Source organism: Podarcis melisellensis (assembly GCF_964234715.1).
Source record: "Podarcis melisellensis genome assembly, chromosome: 4".
Taxonomy (NCBI): Eukaryota; Metazoa; Chordata; class Lepidosauria; order Squamata; family Lacertidae; genus Podarcis; species Podarcis melisellensis.
This window is the reverse complement of record NC_138531.1, coordinates 98,397,979-98,418,217: the sequence shown is the minus strand read 5'-3', so window position 1 is coordinate 98,418,217 and position 20,239 is coordinate 98,397,979. Positions and strand designations below refer to the sequence as shown.

At 44.9% G+C, this 20,239-nt stretch overlaps 1 protein-coding gene across 1 annotated transcript in view; it reads right to left on the bottom strand.

The window, feature by feature from the left end:
* The window catches only part of CHRDL2 (chordin like 2), a 45,317-nt gene extending 27,575 nt beyond the window's left edge, over positions 1 to 17,742 (bottom strand). The window contains exons 1-3 of the mRNA XM_081909983.1: positions 17,296 to 17,742; positions 5,584 to 5,696; positions 3,461 to 3,554 (exon numbers count right to left, since the gene is read on the bottom strand). Coding sequence (XP_081766109.1) covers positions 3,461 to 3,554; positions 5,584 to 5,696; positions 17,296 to 17,371 — 283 coding nt within the window. The 5' untranslated portion in view covers positions 17,372 to 17,742. The remainder of the gene's footprint in view (positions 1 to 3,460; positions 3,555 to 5,583; positions 5,697 to 17,295) is intronic.
* Positions 17,743 to 20,239: the final 2,497 nt, after the last annotated feature.

Genomic DNA, 20,239 nt, shown 5'->3' with positions numbered 1-20,239 from the left:
GTTGCAGATTCCCTTCCACCTGGGGCTGGACTGGGTGGTTCCTGTGGACCAATCAGACTGCTGCATTCTGGATCCTATTGTTGTGGGACCAATCAGACTGCTGCCTTTTGGATCCTATTCAACTCAGTACATAACACACACACACACACACACCTGCTCTCCCTTCTTAGAGTCCTTCATCTTTAAACTGGGCTTCGACCAGACAGGCCCCCCCAATAGATCTGTGGTTTCCACAGTGGGTGGTGGTACCACCCCCTGTGGGGAATCACCTAGTGGGTGCTAAGAGCCAAGGGGAAAACAAGGGAGCGCTGGAGGTGTCAATGACTATCGGATTTTGAAAAGCTGGTATCGCTGAATCAAGTTTTTCCATCTCGTTGAGTTAATTAAACTAAATGGTTTTAATTGGATTTTGAGTAAGTGTGCCGCTGCTTTGGATTTTATTGGGTTGTTATCCCCCAGGCAAACCGTTGTTCCAAATATTGCTTTTTATAGGATAGGGGGGCACTGAGGAGGCGTTTGTGGGATCAAGGGGGCAGTAGCCCGGAAATGTTTGGGTGAGGACTGTCTACTCTAAACAGGGACACACAGCCACACTACCCACAACACAGAGAAGCCCCTGGGCTGAAAAGGGATTGTAGAAATGTTGGTATGATCAATAAATTTTGTAATGGGGATAAGAAACCTAGAATTAACAAAAAGTAGATGGTATAAACCCCAGAAAACAGGAGGACTCTGTCTCCCCAACATAAATTTATATTATATAGCAAATTGGTTAAGATATATCATAGATGGGATAACAGAGCAAGGAGAGATAGAATGGTTAGAGAGTGGTACAGTGGACCCTCTGACTATGAATTTAATTCATTTCTTTCTTTCTTTTATTTTCTTTTTAAACTTTATTCCAAAACCAAAAAAGAATTACAAACCTCAGATTCAAAATCCATAATCGTTTTGTAACATAAGCCTATTACATACAGTAGTTGACTAGATTAAAATATACCTAATTGCTATAGACTTCCCTTTGCTATATATAAATGCAACGCAATTAGAAATATTATATTAGAAATTTTTATAAAATTCCCCTATACCCCCCACTCCCCTTCACCCATGTGTGATCTCAATATCTTTTTTGTGTTCTTGTTGTGTTCTTGTAGATTAATAATTATTCAATTGATTCTTTTATTATTTCCTTGCTTAACCCCGCACGTTTTACACATTATCTATTGATATTCCAATTCTGGAACCATATTTTCTCATGTCTCCATTCCACTCTTTAATTATTCTCTGATTTGAATGGCCTCTAATGATTGCGGTCAATTTTGCCATTTCCACAAACTCACAGAGCTTGCTTTGCCATTCTAATAATGATGGTATTTCCCCCCCCCCTTCCAATTATTTGCAATCAATATTCTGACCGCTGAATTTAATTCGTTTCAGGGGTCCATGCACACCCAAAAAATCTGTAACCAGAGGTGCCACTTCTGCACATGCACACAGCGCAATACAGCACTTCTGCGCATGTGTGAATTGCGAAACCCGGAAGAATACACTTCTAGGTTTGCCGCTTTTGCAACCCGAAGATTACGTATCCAGATCAGTACGTAACCCGAGGGTCCACTGTACACAGGAAATGAGGGAGAAGTTAGCGAATATATTTTTTTATCAAACCAAGCAGGCAATGGTGGCAGAATATTGAAAATCCCTGATTAAGAAATATCACTGAGATGTGGGTGAAATATAAAGGAAAACTGATATCAGCAAATTCCCTTCTAACCCAGGTGGTGATGATAGAAGACTTCCCAGCAAATTTAAAAAAGGAAATGGAAAAAGAAATGTTGGTAGCAAAGCCTAGTGAGGTTGTGCCAGGGTGAAGCCTATAGTTTAGTGGTAGAATCCAGATGCAGTTTGGGACGTTGTCCAGAAATCCACCCCCAAAATTCAGAAGGCTGGGCTTCTCTCTCAGCTTTCACCAAATGCTACAATTAATGGGGACACAGGTGGCGCTCTGGGTTAAACCACATAGCCTAGGACTTGCCGATCAGAAGGTCAGTGGTTCAAATCCCCACGACGGGGTGAGCTCCCGCTGCTCAGTCCCTGCTCCTGCCAACCTAGCAGTTCAAAAGCACACCAAAGTGCAAGTAGATAAATAGGTACCGCTCCAGCGGGAAGGTAAACAGCGTTTCCATGCACTGCTCTGGTTCGCCAGAACATGGTTAGCTTAGTCATGCTGACCACATGACTCGGAAGCTGTACGCCGGCTCCCTCGGCCAGTAAAGCGAGATGAGCGCCGCAACCCCAGGATCGTCCGCGACTGGACCTAATGGTCAGGGGTCCCTTTACGTTTACTTTATCTGAAAAATAACATTGGCAAAGCGCTCACAAGACACAGTTTTAATCCCATATCCCTATCTTTGAGCAGAAGAGATTGCTACTGAAGTCACATTATCTTGCTTGGTAAAAATGCCTTCTTTATTTCCTCACTTAAAAAAAATAATTAAGTTCACTTTCGGGGGCTGAATTTATTCCAACCCTACGATTTGACGATTCTCCACATTTCCGCATCAGTTTTCATTTTGAAAAGTCATGAAAAGTCATCAGCCTTTTACTGGAAATTTCTCCTAGCAGAGACACTTCTTTTCCAGCAATTTTGTCTCTCTCCCCCCCCCCCCCCCCCGATGAGCATATTTCTCACCAGTGCATTCACACATACATTTCTGGGGAAGGGGGGTACTGCTATAAATAGCAGGATATTGATACGGGAGGGGGGGCATGTCTTCTTCACCTTCTTCTTCGCTACAATATATCAATTTATTTCCAATTGTCAATGTCAAAAGGGACTAAAATCTATAAAATTCATAGAAAATCAACGTGCCAATTTGCTCAATTTCTCTAGGACTCCATGACACCTCCCCTGTCCTCCATAATCCCTCAAGCAAGGTGTCAAGACCCTAATCCTGTCAAATCAATCTGCCAAGCCTTTCCTCCAGGCAATGCCAGTACATGGACCATTGTCTTCTCATCAGGATGTGCTTATCTGCGCATATCTCCAGCTCTGCATATTTCCCCCCTCCCTCCTCCATATGTTAATCCTGTGTAACCCAACCTCTTCTTAATGTATTCATGATGTAATCTGTGTAACCCAACCTCTCTTTAATGTATTCATGATGTAACTGGGATGTATTTTGCACTGTATTCTGGGACATGGAGGGAAGTTTCAAAAGTTTATGTCACCCCTTTCTCGCTGTTCAATCTCGCCTTGAACCTGTTGCACAGTAAACTTGGATCTTCTGCAGCTTGCTCCTGTCTCCGGCTGAGCTCATTTTCCTCCGCAGGGACCCGCGGACTTAGTCCGACGAGCTGGGTGGCAGAGCAGCCTCGCACCCAGATTTTTACCGTAACAATATAGATATGTATAAACTTTTTGTGTGCTGTCAGGGAAGGGGCATTCAAATCCACTCACCTGGGCACCTAGGACAGCATTGGTGTGGGTCGCGGATGGGATTCGGACACTGAAGAGGCGGGCACTGGATTTGGGAGCAGCTGACATTGGTATCCTGCAAAGAAAAGGGAAAAATCAGTGAGATTGAATTTTTGGCTCAATATCTATCAACAGAACAAATCCTCACCAGTTCTGCTCTCTGACCTGGAAGCCTCAGCCTTTTTCAAGAAGACAATTCTTAGTGCAGCGAAAGTCTTTAAACAGCTCCATGCCTTTTCATTTCCTTTGTTTGACTGGTCAACGTTTATCCAGATAGATCAATCAATCAATCAATCAATTGAATTGAATTTTATTATTTCAGTCACAGACCAGTTCCAGCCCACATCAAGGAAGTCAAAAAACATGTTAGGGATATATTTGAATTTGCAATTAGGTATAACCGGGACAATACAGATATAGCAGCAGTTAAAAAATATATAAATTAAAACTTAGAATCAATAAATAGATCGATAGACAGCCAAACCTGTTCTGTATTCAGTGGTCTGAGTTTGCCTGAGCTTGAGTCTAGGCTGAGAATTCTGATTCTGATTTGATACATGATGTCTAATCACAGAATATTTCAGGATTTGGGCCTCTGCCATTGGCCCTCGAACTCTTGAGTCGTGATTCGCAGTTTAGAAGTTTAGACAGCCAATCACGTTGGGAGTGGGAGTGGCCAAGGCTTTCAGGAATGTATATAAGCAGTTGCTTCACCCCCGTTTCTCAGTTATGTAGTTCAATGAAGGCTCTTGCTGTTCTCGCTGTGTCTTGCCTCGTGGGAACCCACCTATACTTCACTGGTGATGAGGATGGGATGCTAGGCTAGGTATGCAGTCCTGGCTAGCTTCCACAAGCTGAAATCACTGCTGGGCAATGGTCACCTCAGCCGAGCTGAAATCACTGACTGCAGCCACAAGGCAGATCTCACAGAGCAGACCCTCCAATCCTTACCCCATCATCTCACACAGTGCTGGATTTACGTATAAGCTAAACAAGCTATAGCTTAGGGCCCCACTCTCTTTGGGGCCCACAGAAAATATAAAGGGGAAAAAAACTGAATGTACATTTCTAAAATATAAGGTAAAGGGACCCCTGACTATTAGGTCCAGTCGTGACCGACTCTGGGGTTACGGCACTCATCTCGCTTTATTGGCCGAGGAAGCCGGCGTACAGCTTCCAGGTCATGTGGCCAGCATGACTAAGCCGCTTCTGGCAAACCTGAGCAGCACACGGAAACGCCGTTTACCTTCCCGCCAGAGCGGTACCTATTTATCTACTTGCACTTTGACGTGCTTTCGAACTGCTAGGTTGGCAGGAGCTGGGACAGAGCAACGGGAGCTCACCCTGTTGCGGGGATTCGAACTACCGACCTTCTGGTTGGCAAGTCCTAGGCTCTGTGGTTTAACCCACAGCGCCACCCGCGCCCCTAAAATATAAGATAAAAAACACATAAAATAAAACCTACATGCAGCAACAGTGTTTTGTGTTGTGTAGGCTCCTAGGATGTAAGTTGTGGGCCCCGCCTACTAGCCTGCTCCCTAAAATATCACTGGTTTCAGTTCAACAATTACTTTGATAAAATGCATATTTTGTTATGTGCATGGACAGGTTGCATGGCAATATGTGCAAATGGCTTTAGATACCTGTGAGGTCCATAAATTACCATATAGCATATATTCAACATGAAAAACAGGGACAGTTTGTTGTTGACAAAGGACAGCTGGACATGCAAAGGGCCTCATTACCTTCAGTAGCTTAGGGCCTCATCAAACCCAAATCCGGCACTGGTCTCACATCAAACACGAAATATCCTCAAGCCTTTGCCTCCCTCTGCATCCCTCCCTCCCTGTTTTCTTCAAACTTCTGCTGTTACTTAAAACCACAGATACATTTATTTGTGTTTTTTTGGTTTAAAATGTTGTATCACCTATACATTTTCATTTTAAAAAATTGTATTACTGTGCTTTATGCAAACCGCTTAGGGATATTGCACATTAAGCAGCATATACGTATTATTGATGGCGATGGTCGCTCAGGTCATCGTCGCTCAAAATATATCATCTGGAGATCCTGCCCCCAAGCCAGTTAAGGATTTTGCAAGGTACCTCAGAGCAGGTGCACCTGATGCAGTACATCACTCCTTGCGGCTCCAGGTAAGGGTGCCAGCTCTCTCCTGGCTTGTACTTCTTGCTGTTAAATATGCAGGAGACATCTGGACCTGGAAATCAAAACATGAGGGTGTCGTGTTCAAAGTGGGGAGGGGAAAAGTAACCAGGAGGTAAAGGTAAAGGGTAAAGGGACCCCTGACCGTTAGAGTTTGGATTTGATATCCCACTTTATCACTACCCGAAGGAGTCTCAAAGCGGCTAACAATCTCATTTTCCCTTTCTCCCCCACAACAAACACTTTGTGAGGTGAGTGGGGCTGAGAGACTTCAGAGAAGTGTGACTGGCCCAAGGTCACTCAGCAGCTGCATGTGGAGGAGCGGAGACGCGAACCCAGTTCCCCAGATTACGAGTCCACCGCTCTTAACCACTACACCACACTGGCATCCCAGTTAGGTCCAGTTGTGACCGACTCTGGGGTTGCGGCACTCATCTCACTTTATTGCCCGATGGAGCCTGTGTACAGCTTCCGGGTCATGTGGTCAGCATGACTAAGCCACTTCTGGCGAACCAGAGCAGCGCATGGAAACGCCATTTACCTTCCCGCTGGAGCGGTACCTATTTACCGTATCTACTTGCACTTTGAGGTGCTTTTGAACTGCTAGGTTGGCAGGAGCTAGGACCGAGCAACGGGAGCTCACCCTGTCACGGGGATTTGAACCGCCAACCTTCTGATCGGCAAGCCCAAGAAGCTCTGTGGTTTAACCCACAGCGCCACCCGTGTCCCTAATCAGGAGGTAGAATGATTAGGGACACGGGTGGCGCAACCTTTTTCAGCCGTGGGCCGGTCCACTGTCCCTCAGACCAATTGGGGGCGCAGGACTATATTTGGGAAAAAAATATGAACGAATTCCTATGCCCCACAAATAACCCAGAGATGCATTTTAAATAAAAGCAAACATTCTACTCATGTAATAATAATAATAATAATAATAATAATAATAATAATAATAATAATTTTATTTATACCCTGCCCTCCCCAGCCAAGACCAGGCTCAGGGCAGCTAACACCAGGTATAAAAACAACTGATTAAAATACAACTTAAAAGCAAGATTAAGTACAACATTAAAATGCAACCTCATTTCAGTAGAAACTCAAATCCAAAACACCAGGCTGACCCCACAAATAACCCAGAGATGCATTTTAAATAAAAGCACACATTCTACTCATGTAAAAACACGCTGATTCCCAGACCGTCCGTGGGCCAGATTGAGAAGGCGATTGGGCGGCATCCGGCCCCTGGGCCTTAGGTTGCCTACCCCTGCCCTAAAACAACATGTCCCTCACTGAGTATGGGGGAGCAAGCAACTCATATTTCAGTGAGAGTCTTTATGACCCATGAGGTCTAGAAACTTGCTTTAAAGATGAAAACTGAGATTCTCATAAATTCAGAGCTTGGTTCCCCATGGATAGTCAAACAATCAAGATTCTTTATTAGGCAAACCACACATTATCAAACAGACACCGTATACAAATTGTGCAAAATACTTAACTTAACATAACAAGGTTTGTCCCAGTCATATCTTTGACTCCAGAGAAAACCCATGGATAGTCCTGCTTTGTAGATCGAGCAAAAGTACTGAAATACTTTTATCCATCTCCTTCTCCTGAACATATTATATGGAGAGGGCTGGGGAAAGCTTAAGGATAAACCAGTAGCCTACTGGCCAATTTCCAGTAAGCCTCTTAGCTCTTGCTGGTGGTTGGGTGCCTGTGGCAATTGTTAGATATAAGAACCAGGGCCGTCTTTAGCATATGCGCTGCTGGGGTGCAAAGATCCCTCCAGAGCCCCCAAATTTAGTTAATTTCATGTGCATGGCGCCATTGCGAATGACAAGCGCCGCCGCTGGCGCAGCATGTCTTTGGTAAATGAGCGCACAAAGTCAAAAGTCCTTTAGCGAAACAATAGGTATACATTTCAGCAATATCTAGGTATATATGTATTTTGTTTTTCTAGCTTGATCAAAATTATTTCTTTTCCCCCCCAAAATGTTTTATTGATTTTCACAGAAATTTGAACACACAAACAAACAAACAAACACACATAAATCATAACCTTATTAAAACTAATACAATTAACCTTGTTAAGTGACTTCCTCGTATTCCCCCTGGTTGGATTTCAGTGTATATCATTTTAATGGTTTTCCAAATCAATATTCTTATAAAATTAAGTTGATCACTTAACATCTTTCTTTCTTCCCAATTCAGTATTAAACATATTAGTTCATCACATTACATATTTGAATCCTAAGCCTGTCCAGTATTTGCAAGCTTTTTCCAATTAATTTAACTTAACATATTTAAAGTGAGGAGGAATTGAAGAACCTTTTATTGAGGGTGAAAGAGGAGAGCACAAAATATGGTCTGAAGCTCAACATCAAAAAAACGAAGATCATGGCCACTGGTCCCATCACCTCCTGGCAAATAGAAGGAGAAGAAATGAAGGCAGTGAGAGATTTTACTTTCTTGGGCTCCATGATCACTGCAGATGGTGACAGCAGCCACGAAATTAAGAGACGCCTGCTTCTTGGGAGCAAAGCAATGACAAACCTAGACAGCATCTTAAAAAGTAGAGACATCACCTTGCCAACAAAGGTCCGTATAGTAAAAGCTATGGTTTTCCCAGTAGTGATGTATGGAAGTGAGAGCTGGACCATAAAGAAGGCAGATCGCCGAAGAATTGATGCTTTTGAATTCTGGTGCTGGAGGAGACTCTTGAGAGTCCCATGGACTGCAAGAAGAACAAACCGATCCATTCTTAAGGAAATCAGCCCTGAGTGCTCACTGGAAGGACAGATCGTGAAGCTGAGGCTCCAATACTTTGGCCACCTCATGAGAAGAGAAGACTCCCTGGAAAAGACCCTGATGTTGGGAAAGATGGAGGGCACAAGGAGAAAGGGACGACAGAGGATGAGATGGTTGGATAGTGTCTTCGAAGCTACAAACATGAGTCTGACCAAACTGCGGGAGGCAGTGGAAGACAGAAGTGCCTGGCGTGCTCTGGTCCAGGGGGTCACGAAGAGTCGGACACGACTAAACGACTAAACAACAACAACAACATATTTAACTAAATAGTCATTAAATTTCATCCATTCTTCCTGGTACTCCTCCTTCTTCTGGTCACGGACTCTTCCAGTCAGGTCAGCTAATAAAGAATTTTGATCAAGCTGACTGGACGACCTAGCTTGATCAAAATTCTTTATTATTTCGTAACAGGTAGATAAGAGCTTAGGCGGCTTCAGCAGCGGGCGCCTGGCACCCCCCCCGAATTTGGCACCCAGGTGCCCTGCACCCCTTGCACCCCCGGGTAAAGACGGCCCTGATAAGAACATAAGAAGAGCTGCTGGATCAGGCCAAACCCCATCAAGTCCAGCATCCTGTTCTGACCATGGAGGCCATGCTCGATAACGTCTAACTGACTGAGCTATGCACTGACAAATATGTTGCCGGTGTTTGAGATGTCTCTGTCATGGCCCGTTTTCAGATTAAATTCCCGTCGGGAAGTGCTCCTGTTTTCGTCCGGAAGCTGTTTCTGGCAAGGGAATCTTTCAAAGACAAAAGGCCACAAAGTTCCCATTCGCTGTGTACAAGAGAAGGGAGGGGGCAGGTGGATGGGTGGAAAATTAAGGATGGAAGCCTAATTCCAAAGAGGAGCCTTCAAAATTATGACCTCGAAGATTCCTCCAGATCTGATGAATCATCAATGTTTTTTACACACCTGTATAAAATTGTAGTCATTTGTAACTTTTTACACTTAAAAAGTTGCTTCTGAATTCTGGTGCTGGAGGAGACTCTTGAGGGTCCCATGGACTGCAAGAAGATCAAACCGATCCATTCTGAAGGAAATCAGCTCTGAGTGCTCACTGGAAGGACAGATCCTGAAGCTGAGGCTCCAAGAGTTTGGCCACCGCATGAGAAGAGAAGACTCCCTGGAAAAGACCCTGATGTTGGGAAAGATGGAGGGCACAAGGAGAAGGGGACGGCAGAGGATGAGATGGTTGGACAGTGTTCTCGAAGCTACCAGCATGAGTTTGTCCAAACTGCGGGAGGCAGTGGAAAACAGGAGTGCCTGGCGTGCTCTGGTTCATGGGGTCATGAAGAGTCGGACACGACTAAACGACTAAACAACACAATACTTTAAAAAAATAAATCAGAGTGTCTTCTGTTCACAGGGGACACATAAGAAATGTGTAATAGAAAAAGAAGTATGAAATTAGGTTAAAGGTGTGTGAAAGAAAGTAATAGAAGTGGAAAGAAATTGCAATTGAGTAGATTGGAAGTCTAACACAAAGGTGGGGTGAGGGGTGGTGGATGGTAAAGGGAAAAGGAATTATCTGTGGGAATGAATGTAGGTATGCCTGTATATATTTAAGGATTGTATGAAATGTATGTTTGTATGCTTGTATATTCACAATATGTGTGTATTTTCTAATAAAAAACAATAATAATAAGAAATTGAGATGTATGTAATGAATGAAAAAGAAAAATGAATAATTTTTTTTAAAAAAAAGAAATTATTGAGCTGATTTTCACAATCCTATGTGAGGCCAACGGAATGAATAGCTTCTACGAACATTAGGATTATTGGTTTCTTTCCTGAGAGCATTAAGTAGCCTGGAGATAGTCCGATGAAAACGACAAAGGGAAAGTCAGGACAAAAATGAGTATGTCACAGTCTTGCATAAGCTCATCTCTTCTTTTGGAACTAGTTGAAAAGGTGATGACCCTGTTAAAGCTAAACAAGTGTGTGCTGAGCTTGCAGGTTTCGGTTTAAATGCTGCTTAACTCTGCCGAATTTATAGTAAATCAGAAAAGAGCCCGCTGGATCAGGCTAAAACCCCATCAAGTGAGTGTCTGGAGGCGGTTGGAGGATGGATGGCGGCTAACAGATTGAGGTTGAATCCTGACAAGACAGAAGTACTGTTTTGGGGGACAGGAGGCGGGCAGGTGTGGAGGATTCCCTGGTCCTGAATGGGGTAACTGTGCCCCTGAAGGACCAGGTGCGCAGCCTGGGAGTCATTTTGGACTCACAGCTGTCCATGGAGGCACAGGTCAAATCTGTATCCAGGGCAGCTATCTACCAGCTCCATCTGGTATGCAGGATGAGACCCTACCTGCCTGCCCACAGTCTCACCAGAGTGGTGCATGCTCTGGTTATCTCCCGCTTGGACTACTGCAATGCACTCTACGTGGGGCTACCTTTGAAGGTGACTCGGAAACTACAACTAATCCAGAATGCGGCAGCTAGACTGGTGACTGGGAGCGGCTGCCGAGACCCTATAACACCGGTCTTGAAAGACCTACATTGGCTCCCAGTACGTTTCCGAGCACAATTCAAAGTGTTGGTGCTGACCTTTAAAGCCCTAAACGGCCTCGGTCCAGTATACCTGAAGGAGCGTCTCCACCCCCATCATTCTGCCCGGACACTGAGGTCCAGTGCCGAGGGCCTTCTGGCGGTTCCCTCATTGCGAGAAGCAAAGCTCCAGGGAACCAGGCAGAGGGCCTTCTCGGTAGTGGCGCCCGCCCTGTGGAACGCCCTTCCAGCAGATGTCAAAGCGATAAACAACTACCTGACATTCAGAAGACATCTTAAGGCAGCCCTGTTCAGGGAAGTTTTTAACATGTGATATTTTACTGTATTTTTGGTTTCTATGGAAGCCGCCCAGAGTGGCTGGGGAGGCCCAGCCAGATGGGCGGGGTATAAATAATAAATTATTATTATTATTATTATAAGTCCAGCATTCTGTTCTCACAGTGGCCAACCAGATACCTGGGTAAAACTTGCAAGTAGGATCCGAGCACAACCAACATTCATTTAGTGGATTTCCGCGAGTTATTGGGGGGACGGATGTCTCTTGAGTCACTTTCTCAACGCCATGCATCATTTTGCAAACTCCTATCATGTTCCTATCAGCTGTCACGGAGAGCTGATCTGACAGTCCGTGCAGACATCATGGGTCAATGGTTTGATTCACCACAAAGCGGTGAATCAGCTTCCTAATCTGGTATTCGCACAGGCAGATCAGCAAAGGCAGAGATACCCATCTGCGGTTGCACAGACAAGTTGTGGTTGTGTTTCTCATCCAGAAAACAAGTGTTTCCTCCCAGGGTGTGGCCTGCCCTCCAACATTTGTCAGGTGAGCACTTGATTTACATTCTGTGAGCTCCGTAAACACTGTGAATCAGAGGCGGTCTCCCATGAATACAGACCCTCCAAGTGTCCCTATTTTCCAGAGGCGGCTTCTGATTTGCAGCAGCCATCCTGGTTTCTGATTTGATCCTGAAATATCCCGCTTTTCCTTAGGACGTCCCTATTTTCATCAGAGAAATGTTGGAGGCTATGGAGTTATGTCAGCTCCCCAAGCCAAGGAGATAAGTAACCATACAACTTTCAGAAGACTTCTGAAGGCAGCCCTGTACCGTGGTGCCTTGGTTCTCAAACGCCTTGGTACTCAAACTATTTGGATCTGCCTGCAATAAAACTTCCTGGCGAGTCGTCGTTTTAGCGCTCTCCATTTGCCCAGCTAATTGGGCTAATTGGAAGGAGAATGTAAGCTTACAAGGGTACATGGGAACTTGAACCAGTTTTAGCGACCGGGAGTGAAGGGGCTGGTTGCTATTCTAGGCTGATTAATATGTGTGTGACCTTATGAGATCATTGGAGAAGAATCAAAGTGCTCCTGCGGAGGAGAGTTGGATCTTGGACCCAGGAGATCTGGGCTCAGATCCCACTGAGCAAGACATTTCTCTTTTGCTTTCAACACCGCTGCTACCCGGCAATAAAATGAGAAAAACGTTTAAGCGTGATAGATTTAACCAAATTGCAGTTTTCGATACCCCTGTCGATGTGGTGTGTGCTCGAGTCACCTGCTCCAAAATGCACCAGGGAGACTCATTCTTTTTTCTTTCTTTTTTTTGAAGAATATGTCTCGGTTAGGGACGTGGGTGGCGCTGTGGGTTAAACCACTGAGCCTAGGGCTTGCCAATCAGAAGGTTGGCGGTTCGAATCCCCGCGACGGGGTGAGCTCCCGTTGCTCGGTCCCTGCTCCTGCCCACCTAGCAATTCGGAAGCACGTCAAAGTGCAAGTAGATAAATAGGTATCACTCCGGCGGGAAGGTAAACGGCATTTCAGTGCGCTGCTCTGGTTCACCAGAAGCGGCTTAGTCATGCTGGCCACATGACCCGGAAGCCGGCTCCCTCGGCCAATAAAGCGAGATGAGCGCCGCAACCCCAGAGTCGTCCGCCACTGGACCTAATGGTCAGGGGTCCTTTTACCTTTACCTATGTCTCGGCTGGTTTGCATAGCTGTCAACTTTTCCCTTTTCTTGCAAGGAATCCTTCTTGCAAGGAATCCTTTTCTTGCAAGGAATCCTTCTTGCAAGGAATAAGGAAATTTCCCTTTAAAAAGGGGGAAAGTTGACAGCTATGCCCATTTGTGATGCCCATTTGTGATTCCAGTGCCTGGCGTGCTCTGGTCCATGGGGTCACAAATAGTCGGCCCCAATAAACGACTAAACAACAACAACAACAGGATTTTTCTGCTACCGACACAAATCTACTCTGTTTTTCAACTTGACCCCGTCATCTTAATTTGTTCTGCGCAAGTGAGCGGCAAAGCCTTGGTGATTCCTCAGAGATGGAAATCTTTACCACACTGTAGAATTTTAATATTCCTTGATGTCAACCAAATCCCTAAATATTTCACTTTATTATGAATATTTCTACCTATTTCTTGTTGAATTTTTTTCTCTATCATATTCTGGTATATTTTTAACTAATAATTTTGTCTTATTTTTGTTAAGTTTGAAACCTGCAACTTGTCCAAACTCTTGTATCTTCTGCTCAAGTGATTTTAATGGGTCTTCTACCGTAATTACTAAATTATCAGGAAATCTTTACCACACTGTTGAAGGGAGCAAACCACAATGCACAGCCTATCTCCTCCTGAGCACCTATATTCATTCCAGGTTCTTTTCTTAGGTGTACCTGAGTAAGAAAATGCGTCCATTTCTATAGGTACAACTATGGGTTGGACCCGATGGTTGGACAGAGAGCAAGGGAGTTTAAGCACCTGAAGGCTGCTGTGTTCTCCAGCAGAGCTCTTCAAGCTTGAGTCCCCAGACATGGTCAGACTACAACTCCCATAATCCACAACCAACAATCCACAATCGGACCAAAAATTAGTAAAAGAATAAGATTGTGTTGCAGAATATATGAAAAAAACATTGTTCTGGAGTAAGTATATCGGTATGTAACGAATGAAGCTTTGCAGGGTTAAAGAAAGTGAAAAATGGTGCAAAAAGCATAGAGATAGAGGTAATTTACATCAGACACAACAATTTAGAAAGATTAAAAATTTTGAGATCTCAAAACAAAGGAAGGAAGTCAATATGTGTGCAATGATTAGTATGACGATATGGTTTTCTTTGTAGATGTGTGTTCCTTTTTTGTGTTTTTTTTGTTTTTTGTCTTTTCTTGTTTGTACGGCTTTGTTTTGGACTTTATGTTTGTAATTTTTGTTGTAATTTTGCATTGGGGGGGAAAATTAAGTTAAAAAAAAAATCCGCAACCGACTCGGAAGATGGGATTTGTAGTTGAACATCTGGGGGCTACAGGTTGAAGAAGGCTGGTCTAGAGAATGTAAAATGGTATCTACAGGACTTAAAGGGAGCAAGAATCATCAAACTGTAGAGTTGGAACACATGTGGCAATGTAGTAGCCGCACCACCACAATAACAACCAAGAATACAGATACTCTCACACTTAGCCCAGGTCACTGTGGCCTCAGCATAAAAGCCGGAAGAAGCTTTTTACGTTCTATGATTTCCCAGAGGTACAACGCTCCTGGCGACTCATGCAAGTGAGCCAAGCCGCATAGTCCTGTGCCACAAATGAAGGAAGGAAAACCCAAGAAAGGCAAGGTCACACAATCCACTCTAACCAGAGAAGAACCTCATGAACATGATAGCCATGTTCAAATATATAAAAGGATGTCACATAGAGGAGGGAGAAAGGTTGTTTTCTGCTGCTCCAGAGAAGCGGACACGGAGCAATGGGTCCAAACTACAAGAAAGAAGATTCCACCTAAACATTAGGAAGAACTTCCTGACAGTAAGAGCTGTTCGACAGTGGAATTTGCTGCCAAGGAGTGTGGTGGAGTCTCCTTCTTTGGAGGTCTTCAAGCAGAGGCTTGACAACCATATGTCAGGAGTGCTCTGATGGTGTTTCCTGCTTGGCAGGGGGTTGGACTCGATGGCCCTTGTGGTCTCTTCCAACTCTATGATTCTATGATTCTATCTCTTTCAGCTTCTGCCTTCTGGAAGAAGGTACAGGATTATAAAGACTAGGACTAGCCGCCTGAGATACAATTTCCATCCAAATGCAATTTTGGTTTTAAACGCAGTGTAAGGTAGCCTTTATGTGAGTATATTACATTCAATTATGGGGTATCAGAGTTTTTAGGGGCTAACCAGGCTGGGACAGCTGGGACAGCAGGCTTGTGGGTTTTTGAATGCCTGATGTAGATTTTTTTCAATTTTGTTGTTCTGTATGGGACAATGACAATAAAGATTATCGTATCATCTCTCTTTTGTCAGTTTAATTTTCATTGCCCGCTGGCAACTGAACGACCATTTTTATGATGCGTTTTCCTCTTAGCAAGGTAATATGGGCATCTCAGCTACAAAAACCTGCACCCTGTTGAGTTGATTCAAAACAGATTCCTCCTGTAAGTGAGTCAGTTCACATACTGCCAGGGCAGGAGAGAGAGAAGGAAATCCCAGAGGACTGCAGAAAGGGCAATCATGTCAGCAAGTCCTCAGTGGGAACCCCTTTCAGATCCTGCCCATTAAATCTTTCCATTTAGATTGGAACATACATAGCAAAATAACACAACATCCTTCCTTTAAGTCTGCATTGAATCACAGAATCATGGTTGAAAGAGTCATAGAATCTTAGAGATGGAAGGGACCCAAGGGTCATCTAGTCCAACCCCCTGCAATCCAGGAATCTCATCCATGGCAGATGGCCGCCCGATCTCTGCTTAAAAACCTCCAAGGAAGGAGAACCCACCACCAATTGTGGGAGTCTGTTCACTGCCAAACAGCTCTTTCTGTCAGAAAGTTTCCCCCCGAATTAGTCACAATCTCCTTTCTTGAGACTTGAAGCCATGGGTTCGAGTCCTACCCGCCAGAGCAGGAGAAAACAAGCATGCTCCCATGTGACAGCCCTTAGTGCATTTCCTCATATCTCCTCTCAGTCTCCCCTTTTCCGGGCTAAACATACGCAGCTCCTTCAACTGTCCCTCATCAGGCTTAGTTTCCAGACCTTTGGTCGCCCACCTCTGCACACCTTCCAGCTTGTCAACATTCTTCTTAAATTGTGGTACCCGGAATTGGACACGGTATTCCAGGTGGGGTCTTGACCAAGGCAGAAGAGAGGTAGACTATTCTGCTTTGGTGAGAAAGGGACGGCTAGCAGCCATCGATAGCCTTCTCCTCCTCCACAAATTTCTCTAGAGCAGGGGCCAGCAAACTTTTTCAGCAGGGGGCCGGTCCACTGTCCCTCAGACCATGTGAGGGGCTGGACTATATTTTGGAAAAAATATATGAACAAATTCCTATGCCCCACAAATAACCCAGAGATGCATTTTAAATAAAAGCACACGTTCTACTCATGTAAAAATGCGCTAATTGCTGGACCGTCCGCAGGCCAGATTTAGAAGGCGATTGGGCCGGATCTGGCCCCTGGGGCCTTAGTTTGCCTGCCTATGCTCTAGAGCAGGCATAGGCAAACTCCAACCCCACCAGATGTTTGGGACTACAATTCCCATCATCCCTAGCTAACAGGACCAATGGTCAAGGATGATGGGAATTGTAGTCCCAAACATCTGGTAGGGTTGGAGTTCGCCTATGCCTGCTCTAGAGACATTCCCCCATTCATCGTTGCAACAGCGTCACCTCTGCTGCAAATCGGGAGCTGAGATTGAGAGGGAAAGAGCAATTTGATTGAATCCGGAGGCATGAGATCTGACACAGGATGGCTGGTGCGCTCCTGGCGGCGCTGTTGCAAAGGTGAGCAAAAAAAGTCTCAAATAGGGCACAATCTGCCCAGAGAATCTCCCTAGCGCAAGCCCCAACTAAAAGGAAAGGGGCCCCAGGAAGAACATCCAAACGGGTCTCGCATCAGAGGCACCCCCAGTCGATCATCGTGCTGTAGGCGTATTATAGAAACAGGTCAAGCAAACTCTTGCTGACTTTATCTCTCTTTGCTAGACGCAAATCTAAACACCTTGACAATATTTGCGCAGTCAAAATTGGCACACTGAGTCCTCAGGTTTATTTATTATTATTATTATTAATTTATTGAGTCCATCCCCAAGGTAGCTGAGAGGGTTCCCTCTCCCTATTTAATCCTCACAGCAACCCTGTGAGGTAAAATAGGCTGAGAGGGACTGTGACTGGACCCCCCCCCCTCAGGTGACCCAGTGAGCTTCATAGCTTCAAACCCTGGTCTCTGCCAGGTCCTTGCCTGGCACTCTAACCACTGCACCACACACCCTCCGTCAGCCAGCAGATCCTCCGCCTCCCTATCCGTTCACCTGGATCTTTCTATCGTTTTTGTTTAAGCCTTTCCATCGCAGTTTACTTACCGGCATCGGTTTCCAGAGTTAAATAAAGGAGCAAGCATCCCAGGCCAAAAATAACCTCTTGGACTTCTGCAACCATTCTTCTGCTCAAGATGCGACGCCAGGAGAGAGGGAGGGAAAGAAGAGGAAAAAATGTAGATGTAGCCCAATATCTATCTATCTATCTATCTATCTATCTATCTATCTATCTATCTATCTAATCTATCTATCTATCTATCTATCTGCCTCTCTTTGGAGAGTTTCTGGGCACCGGGATCAGAGAGAGCAGAGACCAGAATCGTCAGATTTCAGATGTCTTCTTGGCCATCCACCTGGGAGAACTACGCTGGTCCTTGCCAGCAGAACCAGGTGCCCTGGGCTCAGCAACAATGCCTCCTTCGGGGAAAGCAAGGAACCACTGGAGCACAATTTCTAAAAAATCAGCCTTTAAAAACCTCTCTCTTCTCCCCCCCCCCTTCCCAAGTTTTCTTAAGCAAAGCAGCGGGAGGGGCTGAAATCCGGAAAACCTTAACTCCTTCATTTCTGAGACTTCTCCTTCTTTCTTTCTTTCTTTCTTTCTTTCTTTCTTTCTTTCTTTCTTTCTTTCTTTCTTTCTTTCTTTCTTTCTTTTCCTTCCTTCCTTCCTTCCTTCCTTCCTTCCTTCCTTCCTTCCTTCCTTCCTTTTTTTGGATTCTTCGCTCGCTAAATGCCAACAACTATTCAGATGTTTCCATCCTCTCCTCCCTCCTGAGAAGAAACTTGGGAGATGAAGGAAATAGTCCAGCTGGTCTATCTTACCTTTTGAGGAAGCATCTCAGTCACGTTTCCGGAACGTTCTCTGAAGATGATAATAATTATGATGACAATTGCCAAAGCAACGTAGAGCAGTGGTTCCTAATTTTTTTTGCCGGGGGGGGACGGGGACTGCCCCCTACTTGCTTTCATAAACTCATTCCCAATGGGTGCTAGAAAAAGCATCATTCAGAACTGCTTTTTGCATGACCCACGAAGGAATATAATAACACAACTAAATTAAAAGCAGTAACAATTAACTGTGCATGTAGTCAAAATCCAGTAAAAACTAATAAATATAATTACTGTACTTTTCCATGTATAACACGCCCCCGTGTATAAGACGCCCCCTCTTTTGGGGGGGTTGCCCACATTTCCTGAGCTTTTTTGGGGGGTAGGGATTGCCTCGACTTGTTGAACATTGGGGGGGTTGAAAATATACATTTTTTAAAAAACCAGAAGCATTTTTACTTGGTATTATAGGTCAGGACATTAATAGGCAAGATGTTAAATTGTTTTTATATGCAACAAGTGCGGCAAGAGTATTGCTAGCCCAGAAATGGAAACAAGAAGAAATTCCGACGAATGAAGAATGGCAGACGAAATTAATGGACTATGCAGAATTGGACAAAATGACAGGAAGGATTCGAAACCTGCGGGACCAGAGATTTACAGAAGATTGGAAGAAGTCTATGAATTATTTGAAGAGCAACTGTAATCAACAAATTATGCTAGTAGGACTACAAGACGTTTTGTAAGGAGAAATATACGAAGTGTTACAAAGTAGGAAAAGGTAAGAGATATTGGTTATGAGTTCGAAATGTAATACGGAAGATAAGAAATGCATACTGAGAGATTAGATTGGAAAATTTTCAGACAGGATTGATGGAAGTCAAAAACCTGAATAAGATGTAAAAGTATGTTTAATTACTGTTGAAAATGAAATGTTAAAAAAAACTAATAAAAAATTACACACACACACACATATATATAATCACTCATCCGCAGGACCTCCACAGCCAAACTCATGCACATCGACGAAGCCACCAATCGCCTGCGTGCTCACCAAAAGCAAGCGCCAATCGCCCGCCCCATTGCCACCGCAGCCAATAGCCAGCGCACCCACCAATTGCCGGCAAAAACGCCACTGGCGATCGTCTGCTCGTGGCAGCCACCAATTGCCCGTCCCACCTCTCCACCATCCGTGTATAAGACAATCCCCAAATTTTTACATAATTTTAAAATAAAATAACCTCGTCTTATACATGGGAAAATACGGTAATTCAACAAAACCGATGAACTTTATCCACTGATATTCGTTTACACCTTCACCGCAGCTGCCACCCCCTTGACTCTTAGGCAGAGGGAGCCCTGACCATTAGGTCCAGTCGTGACCGACTCTGGGGTTGCGGCGCTCATCTTGCTTTATTGGCCGAGGGAGCCGACGTACAGCTTCCGGGTCATGTGGCCAGCAGGACTAAGCCGCTTCTGGCGAACCAGAGCAGCGCACGGAAACGCTGTTTACCTTCCCGCTGGAGTGGTACTTATTTATCTACTTGCACTTTGACGTGCTTTCGAACTGCTAGGTTGGCAGGAGCAGGGACCGAGCAACAGGAGCTCACCCCGTCACGGGGATTCAAACCGCCGACCTTCTGATCGGCAAGTCCTAGGCTCTGTGGTTTAACCCACAGCGCCACCTGCGTCCCTTGCCTCTTAGCAGCCACTAAAAATCCCCTGTACCCTAGGGAGCGATACCACCCACTTTCAGAACCACTGAGCTAGATGCTCTTTGAGGTCGCTTCCAGGTCTACGATTATACGAAGGAGTGACGGCATCTGCGCAGGCCTCCCTTATCTCTCACATCTTTGCAGTTTCTTAATTGGAACAAGCACAAGGGTAGCACGTGGGGCCAATTCAGACGGGCCCTGAGGACCACAGAGCAGCGAATTGAAGTTGTGCAACAGCTCGGCTCCTTTGATGGTGAACCTGTCACTTTGAAAAGATCTGCATCGACCTTGAACCCGGGATGGTTTTGGCAGCCGCTCTGGGTTCCTTGTTCCTCAGGCAGTACTCCTTGCTGTAATGATTACGGGTTCAGGATCCGCAGCGTGTGACTGGCACACTCCCTTCCCCAGATTCCAGCCCCCACCCTGCCCCACCTAGACGAGGCTGGGCA